The sequence below is a fragment of the Notechis scutatus genome, chromosome 5 (assembly GCF_049901735.1).
Source record: "Notechis scutatus isolate UNSWTSFEM ecotype Mainland chromosome 5, rNotScu1.2, whole genome shotgun sequence".
NCBI classification, from domain to species: domain Eukaryota; kingdom Metazoa; phylum Chordata; class Lepidosauria; order Squamata; family Elapidae; genus Notechis; species Notechis scutatus.
In genome coordinates, this window is record NC_142013.1 from 57,389,749 (window position 1) to 57,405,338 (window position 15,590).

General features: G+C 38.7%; 1 protein-coding gene across 10 annotated transcripts in view; it reads right to left on the reverse strand.

Moving 5' to 3' along the window:
* KDM6A (lysine demethylase 6A) overlaps positions 1 to 15,590 on the reverse strand; it is a 219,311-nt gene that overhangs the window by 90,876 nt on the left and 112,845 nt on the right. For 6 of the 10 annotated variants that reach the window (XM_026674041.2, XM_026674039.2, XM_026674042.2 and 3 more), the window contains 3 exons: positions 15,166 to 15,264; positions 14,299 to 14,403; positions 13,008 to 13,403 (listed from right to left, as the gene is read on the reverse strand). In XM_026674041.2, the coding sequence (XP_026529826.1) occupies positions 13,008 to 13,403; positions 14,299 to 14,403; positions 15,166 to 15,264 (600 nt within the window). The remainder of the gene's footprint in view (positions 1 to 13,007; positions 13,404 to 14,298; positions 14,404 to 15,165; positions 15,265 to 15,590) is intronic. The other 4 variants (XM_087966799.1, XM_087966797.1, XM_087966801.1 and 1 more) reach the window with 1 other exon arrangement.

Genomic DNA, 15,590 nt, shown 5'->3' on the forward strand with positions numbered 1-15,590 from the left:
TGCCACCACCAGAATAAACCTGGGAGAGATAGCAATAGCATTTAGACTTATATACTGCTTCACAGTGCTTTATAGCTCTAAGCAGTTTACAGCATATTGCCCCCCAACAATTGGGTCCTCATTTTACCCACCTTGGAAGGATGGAAGGCTGAGTCAACCTTGAGCCTGGTGAGACTTGAACTGCCAAATTGCAGACAGCCAGCAGTCAGCAGAAGTAGCCTGCAGTATTGCACTCTAACCACTGCACCACAGTGGCTCATAAGAGATGAGCAGGTATTTATGATTGATAAATAAATCTATCATTTCCCACTTCCAGATTATTAGCACAGGCATGTTGTCATTCTGGGAGTGGACTCAGTGTTGGCTCATCATGTACATATTTAGTGGAACCAAGGTAACATTCCCTTCAGTTCCTTTAAATAAAAGCCTCTTAGCCTGCATGGGCTCAATCACAGTGTCATGTGGAAAGCTCTCTAATTTTGCTCAAATATTCAAACTTGCTTCTTGTAGTCTGGTGCTTTTACTAGTCTGGTTGTTACTATTTTCCACCAATAAGTCAATAAACAGACACGTTGACATTGACCCAGTCTACCAATAGCTGAGAACAAAAAAACTGCATCAACCATGATCCCCAAGGTAGCATTTAAAACAAACAAATAGGCACCCCACTACACAGCAACAAAATTATAACCCATGGGCTCATAAGAAATTGGACCACATCTCAGTAACAACTGCCAGCCACTCAAACTATCAAACAAGCTGAAACCAGACCATGATTCAGAAGCACCCAGATAAACAACTCTAATCTTAATCTGCATCACACAGATGGTACTTAACTATTAGCCCAGCAAAAATTGCCAGCCAATCAAACAGTCCAAATCAGACCATGACTCAGAAATATCCGAACAAACAACATTCAGACTAATTTGCATCTCATAAAAAGGTATTTAAAGACCTGTGTTCTGACAGATGAGCACAACTCAAAACGCACTGACGATGTCTCCTTGAATGGTGATGAAATGTTTGCAACCAAATTGCCAAGTTAGGAGCTCAAACCAACAACCTAACTACCAACCTGAGCTACTAATATTCAAACACATTTCAGGATGTGCTGTTTCAGTGGGATTCCAAGGCCCAACAAACCTTTGATTGACTTAACCAAGCCTTCAGTTTCTAGACAATCCTTCATTATTCTAATTCTGCCTCCTCCTTTATTTTACAAGGCGGTATTTCCAACCTCATCTTGGGACCAGAGTTGGTCTAGGCCAGGGATCTGCAACCTTAAACACTGATTACACAGGGCTGGGAGGGTGCACATGAGCAGGGAGGCCCTCCCCAAGCGAGTGGCCAGGCTTGGCCAAAGTGCAGCAAAGGCACGCTCACTCACTTGAGGGCCTCCCCACTTGTGCGCACCCTCCCAGCCCCATCACAGCTGGCCAGGGGGTCGCAAGAGGAGAAAGAGGGGGAGGAGCAGGGAAGCCTCCACTGCAGCTCGCACTTGTTCCTCAGCCAGCCCGGATTTCCAAAAAGAAGAAAAACAAGGAGTAACGAAGAGCCCCAAGTTGAGCTTGCTGGCTTGGCCCAGCCTTGGCTTTCCAAGAGAGACAGAAAGAGAGAGAGAGGGAGGAAGGGAGGTAGGTCCGGCTGACGGGCTAGCGTCTTTGGCAAGGGCGTTCCAGCTTTCTCTGAGCCTGACCCCTGGGTGGGCATGTGAGGTTTGGTGGGGCCAGCCCCCTTTTCCCACTGCCTGAGCTTCTTAAAGCTGCGACTGGGCATTGTGGGCCCATCCCCTTTTCCATCGTCCCCTCCTCCCGGATCCCATTCCCACTGCGCAAGCCCTTGTGTTAGTGAGGCCAGAGTTGGTCAAAGCTGAGTCAGTGTCTCAGGGCAGAGAGCAGGTTGCGCATCTCCTCAAGTGATCGAGGCACGCCCAGCACCAACAAGGGCTGGAAGAAGCTCCAGCAAGAGTAAGGCACCGGAGAATCAGCCCCGGCTGCTTCTCCATCCACTGCCGTTGCCCTTACCTTCTCAGACCAGGTGAGGGAGGGGTGGATGAGGGGCGGGGCCAGCCAGTGATGGGACAGGGAGCCACAGAAGAGGGCCCAAAGAGCTGGAGCCATGGGTTGCCAACACCTGGTTTAGGCAATATTCTTCCCTGTATTCCATTCCTGTTAGTATTTGCCAGCCAAGTGATACTATTATATACAGTGCAGCTTAAATATGACCTAAAACATGCTCTATTTTTTACACAGCCCTAAAACTAGATAAAGAGAACCCAATTAAACAAGATAAAGAGAGCCCAATTAAATTAGAGAGAGAGAGAGACAGAGAGAGAGAGGGAGGGAGAGAGAGAGAAACTGAGAGAGAGATGAGAGATACGGAGAGATGAGAGATACGGAGATGTGAGAGAGGAAGATGAGAGAGCGGGAGATGAGAGAGAGATGAGAGATACAGAGAGAGATCAGAGACAGAGATAAAGAGATACTGAGAGAAAGAGAGAGATGTGAGATCCCGGTGTTTTGTTTTCTGTGGGAAACAGATCCAGATGGCTCTTTGAGTGTTTAAGGTTGCAGAAACAGGCAGCCAAGCTAAGTGCCTGAAGTACCCCATCCCGTCACTGGGAGTTCAAGTGCTTCAGTGAGAGGTGCGTTGGATTCGTATTAGTGGTCCATGGAATTTAAAATTATGAATTTAGTGGTCCCTGAGGTCCAAAAGGTCGGTGACCCCTGTCATCGACCATACTTCTGCCCTTATCCAGAGGCAGCAAAGCAGACCCAAACTATGATACTGACATGCCATATTCCACTTTTAATAGGTTAAGATTTTTATATTGGAAAGTAGTGTTTTGCCAAACATAACACTTTTAATTTAAGCCAAATTTTGGTATCATTTGTCTCCCAAGTATTTTTTTTATTGGCCTTTTCTTTATCCATGTCTTTCACAAACTGAAGATGATAAACAATATTCTTTTTGAGAATAGTGGCTTTCCCCTTGCAACCTTGCCATGCATACCACTGTTCAGTATTTTCTTGATTATGATCTCATAGACATTGACATATGCCAATCCAAGAGGTCTTTAGTTCCCTAAACATTATCTTGGGGTTCTCTGAGATGGAATGGGACAATTCACAACAACTCGCCATAGCTAACTTGCCGCAGGACAAGACAGTGTAGAACAATTTAACAATTCAATTAAAGTAAAAAAATATTTTAATTATTGTCATTCACGTTCCATTCTGTTCCTCCTCTTGCATTCTTTCCTTAATGATTCTATTCCATCATTTCTTTGATATTAGCGTAACTCTTGTCCCGTACCAAATTGTCCCATGGTGAGTGGGCTGTGGTGAGCTGGCCCATGGTAAATTGGCTGCAGCAAGTTGGCCCATGGCGAGTTGTCCTGTGACAAGTTGGCTGTAGTGAGTTGGCCATGGTGAATTATCATAGACACCCCTGAGACTTCCGGGAATATTACACACCTTGTTCTTGGTGTGATCTTGGTTAGTTAACCACTCCTGGGGTTATATTGGTGTTGAACTGTATTTATTTATACAATATCATTTATTCGTGGTCTCAAAAATTACAAGTTGCCCAAATTTCCTGATTCATGATGTAGGCTACCTTTCATGATATGATTCGAGCAGACCCAACTACTGGAGGTTAAAATCCAGCTATCTTTGGATAATTACCCAGTCACATGGGGGAAGTTCACATTAAAGCAATTCTTTTGTTTTTGCAGCCAAAGAGAAGCTTTCAACAATGAAGACTGAGGGAGACAAAAAGTACACAGCATCCATTTATGCTGCTCTGCACCTGTGGGAACAGGCGTGTTTTGCTATGGACCAGAGGGAGGAAAAACATTCTATATCATAAAGGAGTGGTTTCTGATCTTTCCAGACACCAAGAGAGGGAGAAGGTGTAATAAAGAGGATGATGATATAAGTTACATGATTATATGAACAACCCATCGCTACCTAGCAACATGATTGAGAAGCACAAAGACAGTGGGAAAGGAGGAAAAAGGCAGCACTGGGTTTTAACTGTAATAAAGAAGGGACTATATCTTTGCATAAACACAGAGCAGTCACTTGCCTAAAGTAATTTTATTTCAGTATGCACTGAAGATTATCTAGCTGTACCAACTTTACTATTTAGGCAGATTTTGCCTTTAGATCACTGCAAATAAGAGCGTAATTCATTACCAATTAGAGGTTATAGGCAAATAAACTATGCAATAACTTCTATTAGTAAACTATTGTAACTAGATAGAATGCCTCTATAAAAACAAATCTAGTCAATATTTTAAATGATCTGTTCACAATAATAATAATAAAAATCACAGGTTCTAGTTCTTGAGCTGGTGTTGGCCTTAGGCAAATGGAGTTCTTCCCATATCCTAAGAAGTAGTAATATATCAGCGTAGTATGCAAGTAATGTTGCCTTTTGCAATTGACACATGAAAATTTTGTCAATGCAGATTTTCAAAGTGATCTCTAAGATCTTTTAGTATGGTACCCAATGGGTCAATAACCAATGGGCCACATCTGCTTTATGCTAGAATCTTTCAATTTTGATTTGTCAGATCTGAATACATTGTAACCTTCCCCAATTCTTTGTATTCTATTCTACTATCCCCTGCTATTGCCACATTAATCACCCATATTTTCTTCTTTTAAACCACAATTATAGCTGCTGTGTTATAAGCCAAGATTTTAAGAGTTTGTATTCAGAAATCCCACAATATTTTAACCTGCTCATTTTCAACTATTTCAAATCTATTTTCTCATCAATTTTTCATTAAGGGTACAGAATAATTTTTACACATTTCAGTCAATGGTGGGATTCAAAAAATTTTGCTACAAGTTCTGTGGCATGGCGTGGTGGGCGTGGAAGGGAAGGATACTGTAAAATCTCCAGTCAGAGGTGGGATCTGCCAGTTCTCTGAACTACTCAAAATTTCCACTACCGGTTCTCCAGAACCGGTCAGAACCTGCTGAATACCACCTCTGATTTCAGTGAATCATTTTGCCAACTGTTATTATGGTTTGTTGCAAAGTCAGTCACATGCTTAAAGGGTTTGGCATTTTATCCACATACTGAGTACTTCACAAGGACCTGGGATAGGCAGATGTTGTCATTTGATGGTATTAAAAGTATCATTGCAGGATAGATGTTGCTTTTTGCAATTGACTGATGATAATTTTGTCAATGCTGATGGTGTTCAACTGGTCTTCCTATTCAGAGCTTTTAGTTCTGCTAGTCTAGTCCACTATTCCAGCTGTGTTATCTAATGACAGGAGTTGGCCAGGTATTAATTCCCTTGAAGAAATTTCCTCCACTGAGTTTGGACCAACATCTTCACTCTCTTGATGCATTCAATTCAAACTTCTTATTGACTTCAGTGTACTTGATGTTGAGCTTGAAGAATGCTCAGATATTTATAGTAATCATATTCATTCAGACTCTTGTTTATATAGGGCAGGGCTGTCAAACTTGCGGGCCACGGGCAGGATGCGTCACACACTGTCCATGCCCATGCCCATGCCCATGCCCAGTTAAGCAAAGGGGGAAAAAGTCATGATATGTTACGTGACAATGCCGTGACTATGCAAGTTTGACACCCCTGATATAGGACATCTTGATTCCTTCCGGTTTCACTATTTTCCCCCTGGTAAGGGCGGCACATTTGTCGAGTCCAAACTCCATTGCAATATCTTGACTGCATATACAATGTTGAGCAGTGATTATATTTCAGATAGCGTTTTTCCATATAGTTTCATGCAAAGGAAGCTTGGAAGATGTTTTGGGTATTTGATAGCCATGATCCGACCTATTCAGTATTGTTAACAGAGGAACAGGGCAATGATGAACAACAATGGTGATAGTGAGTTTCCTTGAAAGTTTCTTTTCTTGATATTAATCTCTCCCAGTGTATCACTATTGATCATCAGCTGTGTCTTCCATTGTGCTACTGATCTTTATACAAAGCTTTTGAAGTTCCTGCTGACTCATGTTATTTCTAGGCACTTGATTATCCTTCTTGTAATCACTCCAAGCTACATTCAAGATGGTTTTCCTTCTCACTGTTTTCCAGAATCATCTTATGAGTTATACCTGCTCTTTTGTTCTTTTGCTGTTTGGGCAATTTCCTTTCTTGTTTTCAACTTGGTGCTCCAGCTACCACACCAGTTAGCAATTTGGAAGTTGTTGTTAGCAGGAAAATGGTCTGGAGTTATCTGATGTTTTCCATTTTGTTGGATTATTCATTATCAGGTAGATTTTGCTAGATATTAATTAATCTTCAATTTCACTTCCTTGCAGTATATTGTTAAACTGCTTGACAATGAGTGGCTGTAGAGCAGTTCTTTTAGTGACCTGGTGCTTATGTTTGCTGTTACAATATTGGCATCTTTTAAATTTGTGCTAGTTTTTAATGTTTTTTTTTATGCTGTTCTGGATGCTCAGTTATTCTTTGTTTCAATTCCTCTTTTAGTTGGAGGGCTTTATTCTTTCTGAGGAGAAGGCAGAGGAGAGGGTGCCTGGATTGGGAATGAAAATGATTCAATATCTATGCTGGTTTCCATTATGCTGGCTTCATGATTTACAGGTGAAACTCAAAAAATTAGAATATCATGCAAAAGTTCATTTATTTCAGTAATGCAACTTAAAAGGTGAACCTAATATGTGAGATAGACTCATTACATGCAAAGCAAGATAGTTCAAGCCATGATTTGTCCTAATTGAGATGATGATGGCTTACAGCTCATGAAAACCCCAAATCCACAATCTCAGAAAATTAGAATATTGTGAAAAGGTTCAATATTCTAGGCTCAAAGTGTCCCACTCTAATCAGCTAATTAAGCCATAACACCTGCAAAGGGTTCCTGAGCCTTTAAATGGTCTCTCAGTCTGGTTCAGTAGGAAGCACAATCATGAGAAAGACTGCTGACCTGACAGTTGTGCAGAAAACCATCATTGACACCCTCCATAAGGAGGGAAAGCCTGAAAAGGTAATTGCAAAAGAAGTTGGATGTTCCCAAAGTGCTGTATCAAAGCACATTAATAGAAAGTTATGTGGAAGGGAAAAGTGTGGAAGAAAAAGGTGCACAAGCAGCAAGGATGACTGCAGCCTGGAGAGGATTGTCAGGAAAAGGCCATTCAAAAGGAGTGGACTGAGGCTGGAGTCAGTGCATCAAGAGCCACCACACACAGACAGATCCTAGACATGGGCTTCAAATGTCGTATTCCTCTTATCAAGCCGCTCCTGAACAACGTCAGAAGCGTCTTACCTGGGCTAAAGAAAAACAGACCTGGTCTGTTGCTCAGTGGTCCAAAGTTCTCTTTTCTGATGAGAGCAACTTTTGCATCTCATTTGGAAACCAAGGACCCAGAGTCTGGAGGAAGAATGGAGAGGCACACACTGCAAGATGCTTGAAGTCCAGTATGAAGTTTCCACAGTCTATGTTGCTTTGAGGAGCCATGTCATCTGCTGGTGTTGGTCCACTGTGTTTCATTAAGTCCAGGGTCAACCATCTACCAGGAGATTTTGGAGCACTTCATGCTTCCTTCTGCAGACAAGCTTTATGGGGATGCTGACTTCATTTTCCAGCAAGACTTGGCACATGCCCACACTGCCAAAAGCACCAAAACCTGGTTCAATGACCGTGGGATTACTCTGCTTGATTGGCCAGCAAACTCACCTGACCTGAACTCCATAGAGAATCTATGGGGCACTGTCAAGAGAAAGATGAGAGACACGAGACCGAACAATGCAGAAGAGCTGAAGGCCGCTATTGAAGCATCCTGGTCTTCCATAACACCTCAGTAGTGCCACAGGCTGATAGCTTCCATGTCATGCTGCATTGAGGCAGTAATTGCTGCAAAAGGGGCCCAAACCAAGTACTGAGTACATATGCATGCTTATACTTTTCAGAGGTCTGATATTGTTCTATGTACAATCCTTGTTTTATTGATTGCATGGAATATTCTAATTTTCTGAGATTGTGGATTTGAGGTTTTCATGAGCTGGAAGCCATAATCATCACAATTATGACAAATTACGGCTTGAACTATCTTGGTTTGCATGTAATGAGTCTATCTCATATATTAGTTTCACCTTTTTAGTTGCATTACTGAAATAAATGAACTTTTGCACGATATTCTAATTTTTTGAGTTTCACCTGTACTTCTACAGTGTGAGCTATTTTTGGCAATGCTTCAATTTCTTTGCATGGTGTAGGCCTTTGCAGTTCTTCCAATCTGCTTCTGTGAATGGTTTCTTTCATATTATAAATCAACCTTGATCTGCTTCTCACTGTTCTGTTATTTCTGATTCTGGATGTTGTTTCCAGAACTGATGCATTCTTTTCAGATATCCTCTTCTTGTTGGACTTGATTTGTAAAGTATATTAATATTTCTTTTCAATTCTTGTACTTTTGTGCCAGGTAAAGAGACCTCTTCACCCAGCAGTTGCTGGTTCTGGTTGCTCAATCAAGAGTCCTGAATCCTCTATGCCAATTTGTCCAGGAGTTCCAATACCTAGCACTATCCTTGTTGATCTAGGAAACAACCAATCTTTCTCTGTAAATTACATATCACCATGTTGTTTATGGGAGAGTGTCTCTGCATCTGGCTCCTCTGATGAGACCTATCCAATATGGTTGAACATCTGTCATTGCACCCCTCTTCCTCACAGCACACAAGCCCACAACCTCATCAAGGTTGTACCTCAGCTGTGGGGTTGTTATTATTATTATGGTGGTAGCACACTCAGCCATATGTTTAGACTGAGTCTTTCCCAAGTTTACTTTAGTTTAGTTTACTTTATTGTCATTGCACCTTGTACAACGAAATCAAACACCATTTTCAGTGCACATCATGACCATAACCATGAAAATAAACACAAACACACATCCTTCACCCTTCACACATTGAGCCGGAAACCCCTGACACCACACCAACACTGCACTATACAGCAGAATTCAAAAGAGCTACTGCCCTGGGATAGAAGCTGTTTTTCAGCCTATTTGTCCTTGTTTTTATTTTACTGTACTGTCTGCCAGATGGTAATAGTTCAAAAAAAGGATGCCCAGGATGAGATGGATCTTTGAGAATGTTTTGAACTTTCTTAAGGCAGCGGGAGCTATAAAGCTTTTCCAAAGAGGGGAGAGGGCAACCAATGATCTTCTGGGCAATGACATTAACCTTCTGGAGTGCTTTCCTATCTGCCACTGTGCAATTGGCAAACCATACAGAGGTGCAGTATGTTAAAATGCTCTCTATGGTGCAGCGGTAGAAGGTCACCAGCAGTTTTTCATTCAGTTGTTGTTTTCTGAGAAGTCTCAGGTAGTATAATCTCTGCTGGGCCCTTTTGACCAGGGCTGCAATGTGGGCACCCCAGGTCAAGTCCTCTTTTAGGGTAACACCCAGAAACTTAAAACTGGCCACTTGTTCCACTCAGTCTCCATTGATAAGCAAGGGCTGGATGTCTGATTTGTTCCTTCTATAATCCACTATAAGCTCCTTGGTCTTATTGGTGTTGAGGACCAAATTATTGTCTTCACACCATGAAAGCAACCAGTCCACCTCATTTCGGTAGGCAGACTCATCCCCCTCGGAGATAAGTCCCACCACTGTTGCATCATCTGCAAATTTAGCAATAGTATTATTAGCGTGAGTGGAAATGCAGTCATGCACATAAAGAGTATAGAGTAAGGGACTCAACACACAACCCTGTGTGGTGTACTAGTGTTAAGAATAAGGGCTGAAGAGGTATGATTACCTAATCTGACCCTCTGTGAGCGGCCAGACAGGAAATCCATAATCCAAAGGCAGATTGGATTAGAAAGCCCAAGGTCCAGAAGTTTAGACACTAGTCTATGTGGAAGAATTGTGTTAAACGCAGAACTAAAATCCACAAAAAACATCCTCACATAGCCCCCCCTCTCCGTTCTAGATGAGTCAGAGCAGTGTGAAGAGTGATGGCTATAGCATCCTCTGTAGATCTATTTTTTCTGTATGCAAACTGGTGTTTATCAAATGTATGTAAGGACCCGAGTTTTAGATTTGTATCCCTTTTGGGGGGAAATGGGGGATGGGGAATCACTCAAGATGACAAACATATATCTACCTCTTATTTTGTCTATAACAACCCTGTGAGGTGGGGGTGGGCTGAGACAGAGAGACTCCAATTGGCTTTCATGCCTAAGGGAGAAAGAACTAAACCTACAATTTCTTGGTCCCTATGTAAGCATTTTAACCACTAAACCAGCTGTCTCATAAGGAAGACCACACATCAATTCATGTACCACAGTGAGTATGGCAGTTGGGTTGCTCAATGTGAATAAGCACTTGTCTCTGGACAAGACAGTTGGATTGTGATGGCTAGCTATAGAAATTAAATAAAGGAATAAATTTTATTAAGAAATAAAGATCAAAAGTTCTTTACTCATTTTGTTCCTGACATTTTTAGATTATAAAACTTAAAAAAAAAACCTGAGGGATCATCTTTTTTTCATGAGTCTCTACCCATCCAACTAGGTCAGGCAGAATGGGCATGCTGCAGATCCCATTAGCCAAAGGATGTCAGCTAGCAGAGACCAAAAAGTGATTTTTTTTTTTTCTGCAGTGGCTCTATGGAACATCCTCTCTTCAGACATCAGAATGGCCCCCAACCCTGTTACCCTTTGATAAGTCCCTAAAATCCTGGCTATGTTCCCCAGTATGCAGTGCTAAATGTGCCAAGGGTCCTGTTTCCTAGCTATATTGCTGACTGGTCAAATATCTTGTTTTTTTGTATATTGAATTGGATGTTTTTAATATTTTACTGTTTTTACTGTTTTATTGTTTTAAAATATTTTTAAATTTTAATATATTTTCTGAATTGTAAGTTACCCAGAGTTATTGACTGAGATGGGCCACCATAGAAATTGAATGAACGAATGAATGAACAAATGAATGAATGGGTACCAACAGAATTTTATAGATTTCTAACACATTTCTAAATTCATTAAATTCAAAAGATACCATAAACAAGAGTAAATTGTTAGTAAATGATGTGAAATCTTTAATAAAAAAAAGAGAAATGCACAGATTTACTTAGGTCAAAAGCAAATTCTACCTGTTCTTGTGAATTCCCTGAGAAATTATGATTATCAATGAAAAACACTTCCAATATTATTTTAATTGTACATGTTATTATTTATTATGCAATTGCCTAAAAAGAGGTCAGATTTTTCTTTTCTTTTTTTAAACTTTTCTTCTTACCAGCCCCTAGAGGTTCTTGCCCAAATGTTCTTTCCCTCCAGAGCATGGGTGACAAACTCACAGCATCACATTGTCGTCATATGATGTATTGCAACACTTTTTTCCTTTACGGAGCTGGGGTGGGCGTGGCCTGTGCATGATGCATCTGGCCTGGCACCCCTGCTCTAGAGCATTTCTGTTAAATGAGTTTACTTACACAGAACAACTTGGAGGAAAATTAAACTGAAGCACTTCACAAGAAGCTATAGAAACCGATGGAAAAAAGATTAGGAAAAATAGTTTTATCCATCGTTTTCTTTATAAACTTGATACATTTGAAATATTATTTATTTAGATTGTAAAAGTCAAATAAGATTCCAATTTACCATTCATTTAACTGACAAAAACGGAAACTTTTCCCCCCCCCTGCTTTCATCATACTATAAAGCAGTCAACCTGCACAAATATACTTTTACATATTAAAGCCCATACAGGGGAAGCCCATTTTCTTTTGCTGTTCCCATAAACTTTAATTGATTGAAGTGATGCATGATTGGGCAACATACAACATATAAAAGATATTTCAAATGGGCTAACATACAGAATGAATCCAAAATCCGGGACCCATGACTCCTGTGAAATTGAAATTTGGCAAATTTTATAAAACATTTTATGACCAAAATTATTTAAAAAACTGTTTATGACATAATACAAAATGTCACAAAACACTTCCTGTGCTGATGTTTGATTATGCTATAAAGTTCAATATGGGGTAGTTTCAAGGCAGATACGTCTCTGCATATCTACCTGAATTTTTAAGAACTTTTCAAGTACACTAGAAGCTCTGCCATTGTTGAAAGCATTGAGGAATCTGATAAGGAAATATCTCTAAAACAATGACCCAAGGAGGCATGGGTTGTCTAATTTTTCCTTGAAATTGAAAAATTCTTCCAAATCAATCCCCTTTTTAAAAAATTGGTTAAAGTTTTAACTGTGTTTTGAATTTCATTAATATGTTTCTACCCTGAAAACTGATAAAGGAAATAAATTACTTTTGTGATTAAACCCATTTTATATTGGTGGAAGAAAATCATATTACTTTTCATAGCAAGACATAGTTCTATTGTAATAATTATAAATTAAAAAAACGGATGTCTTATTTTGAGTTTTCTAAATAAGAAAAAATACTGTATTTTCTTGGCTAACATCTTCTATGTTCGTGACTTTTTTTAGAAAACCAAAATTTTATTAAAAATATATAAATACTTGAATAAAAATACTGATAAATTCTAAAATAAATCTACTCAATTGTGTTTACTTAGTATATATAAATATCACCTGATGATTCAAATATTTCATGTTCTTTCTGATTATCAATGAATGTTACACTTTATTTAAAGTATCCTATAGTATCCTATGTAAGTATCCTCTAAACTGTTCCGTTTTGGAAGGTACTTTACTTAGTAACATAGATTAACAAGTGCAATTACATGATCCTGGGACACTGAGATTGTCGCAAATACATGCCAGTTGCCAAGCACCTAAATTTTGATTGTGTGACCATGGGAATGCTGTGATGGTTGTATGTATGAGGACTGCTCATAAATCATTTTTTTCAATGCCATTGTAGCTTTAAACGGTCACTTAACAAATGTTGAAGACTACCTGTATATTTCTACTGAATGGAAACTATCATCTGAAAAAGAAAGTTATGTTCTTGCATCAGCATTTTTCCTATTAAAAATTAAATTGATATATAATTTACCTGAGTGGAGTTAGATAGTTGTTTTTTCCACGGCTCCTCTGCGTTGCTGGTCAGGTTTGTGCGGTTATGAGGTAGAGAGAGTGCGTTTCGCTGCAGGTAAGGCACGTTTCCATTACTTCCACTTCCTGTTATGTGATTATTGCCTATCAAAATAGTGTCTGTACTACTCAGCGTTTTTGCTGTGCTGCAGGGAACTGAGCCTGCTGGAAAGGGTCCATTTGCCATAGGCTGCCCAGGACAGGTTGGACGGATTCCGTGCTGTGTGATGTTAGGCACTCTGGTTAGAGCAACCTGTGGCTGCTGACCAGAGACCGAGTTTGTAGGCAGTGATGAGTCAGTTGTTGGCCCATTAGCAATTCCAGTAGATCGTACCTGTGCAACTCCCATCTGCCTCATCTAACAAAAAGGGAATAAAATATTTAAAAGATTGGCATTTTTGGTGGAGCTGGTATTAAAGCCCAAACTACATTCTTCTAAAGTTTATGAATACAAAGGTATACCCCATAAAAGATAGTACAAAATTATACAACCCCATAATGTGGCATATGAATCATTCTGTCTAAGCAAGATCATACTGAGCAGTAAAGATGGAAAAAAATTGTTATCCCTTTGGCATATTTTATAGGCAAAAGTTGCGTTTATGAACATGGTTGTCATTCTTAAGTCATTGTGTACTTGTTACATGCAGCAATGTACTTCTCAAAAGTACATTGGCAAAAATTAAATAAATACATAAAATATAATAACAATCCAGCAGGAATCAATAGCCAGGAGCAGTATATGCCTCAACATAAAATGTTTTGCCACAGGTTTTCTGAAAGAATACAGTGTTAAAGCTAGACATATTTTTTGACAAAATTATTATGCAAAAATATGCATCTTCATTTAAAAAAAAAACCTATGCTTCAAGTAGATATCCTGTCATCTAATAAAGACAGGAATAATACTGTAAAATAACACTTTTGAGGTTTTACTTCATCAAATTTTCTAGCATCTTTATATAAGTTCATAATTAATGACAGAAAATAAATGCCATGTTATGAATGTGTACTGCTTCCATCATTAAATAATTGCACTATATTATCTCATTGCCTCTGTGAAAAAAAAAGCCTATGCTAATTCACCATATGAATTCCTTCTAATCTATTTATTCATCCATCCTTTTTTCTCCATACTTACAACACTGACCAAGAATGACTAAACAATCATAAATATTTAAAAACCTAGGATTTTAAATCTCCAACCAATTTCATTTATAAGAAATCTGCAAAGTAAATGTGTTTGCTGGCACCTGCTGGTGTTGCTGCATCAAGACAAACTGACTCTCCAGCTGTTCCAGCATAAGTTTTTGTGCTGGATTTAAACTATTTCTATTTGCACGCAGCTGTTCCAAGTGCTGAAAAATAAATAAAAAATATATCTCATATCACAACATGATCAAGGTATCTCCTTATTTACTTTCCTTTTAAAAACATCTTTTTAAAGTTTTAACTTTTTCAGTTATGCAATAACAAACTAAATTCCACTCAAAATCAGACAGTTCCAAATGGAATTTCTTATGGTTGAGACAGATTATATAATAACGAAGTTGTTAATTTTGATGACAGATAATGACATCAAGTCTTCGCAAAATTCATGGTATTTCATAGAGAATACTACACTGTACAGTATACAAAACAATAAATATTGATGGCTTTACATCTATCCCTACAGTTCTTTCAGCTATTTTTTTGATTCAGTATACCAAGAATATCTTTTGAACATTTCATTTATTCATCAAATATTGTAGGGTATCAAAATTATGCCCTATAAAAAAGTACTCTCAGAGCAAAAGCATTGTAAGAAATGATTACTATTCTGTGACATGTTTGTCACGACAACCCATTCAAACAAAAATGTGTTTTCATACAAATGCAGTGCTTTCAAGTAACATGCACAATATGTAGAAAAACTGTTTTAACTATAGCAATAATTTTTATGAATTTAAATATCTTAAAAGAGAAAAACAAATATATTTGTTTACACCATTTACACTCACATCGACACACATACACTAAAAAAAAATACATCCGGAAAAAAATTAGTTAAATCATGAGGCAAGATGTTAACATCCTGATTTTATAGTTATATGTTATTAAGTTTTAAAAAAATCCTTCACCTGTAATTTCTGTGGTGTCAAGCACCAAGAATGTATTTGCTGCTGTACTGGAGGAGGATGTGGCATTGTGTGGCCACTGCTCCAAGCCTCTAAAGTGTTCTAAAAACAATTAATAACAATAACAACAATAATAGTAGTGTTAGAACAGTATCTAAAATTCAAATTGTCTCAATGGTGGTCACTACAAATCACTACTTAAAGGAACAGTACAGTACTGCTAAATACAATAAAATATTGGTTAATATGTGAGATAATGCAAAAAACAACCAATTATGATGAATAATTAAATAAAATCAAATGATATATATTTCAAAGTTCACCAAAATACATTTTAGTTTCTATAATATCATCTATGTGATGATTCAGGATTCCAAATATAAGCAAAGATGATAGACAAAATGGCATGGCCCTTTTCATACCTTCTG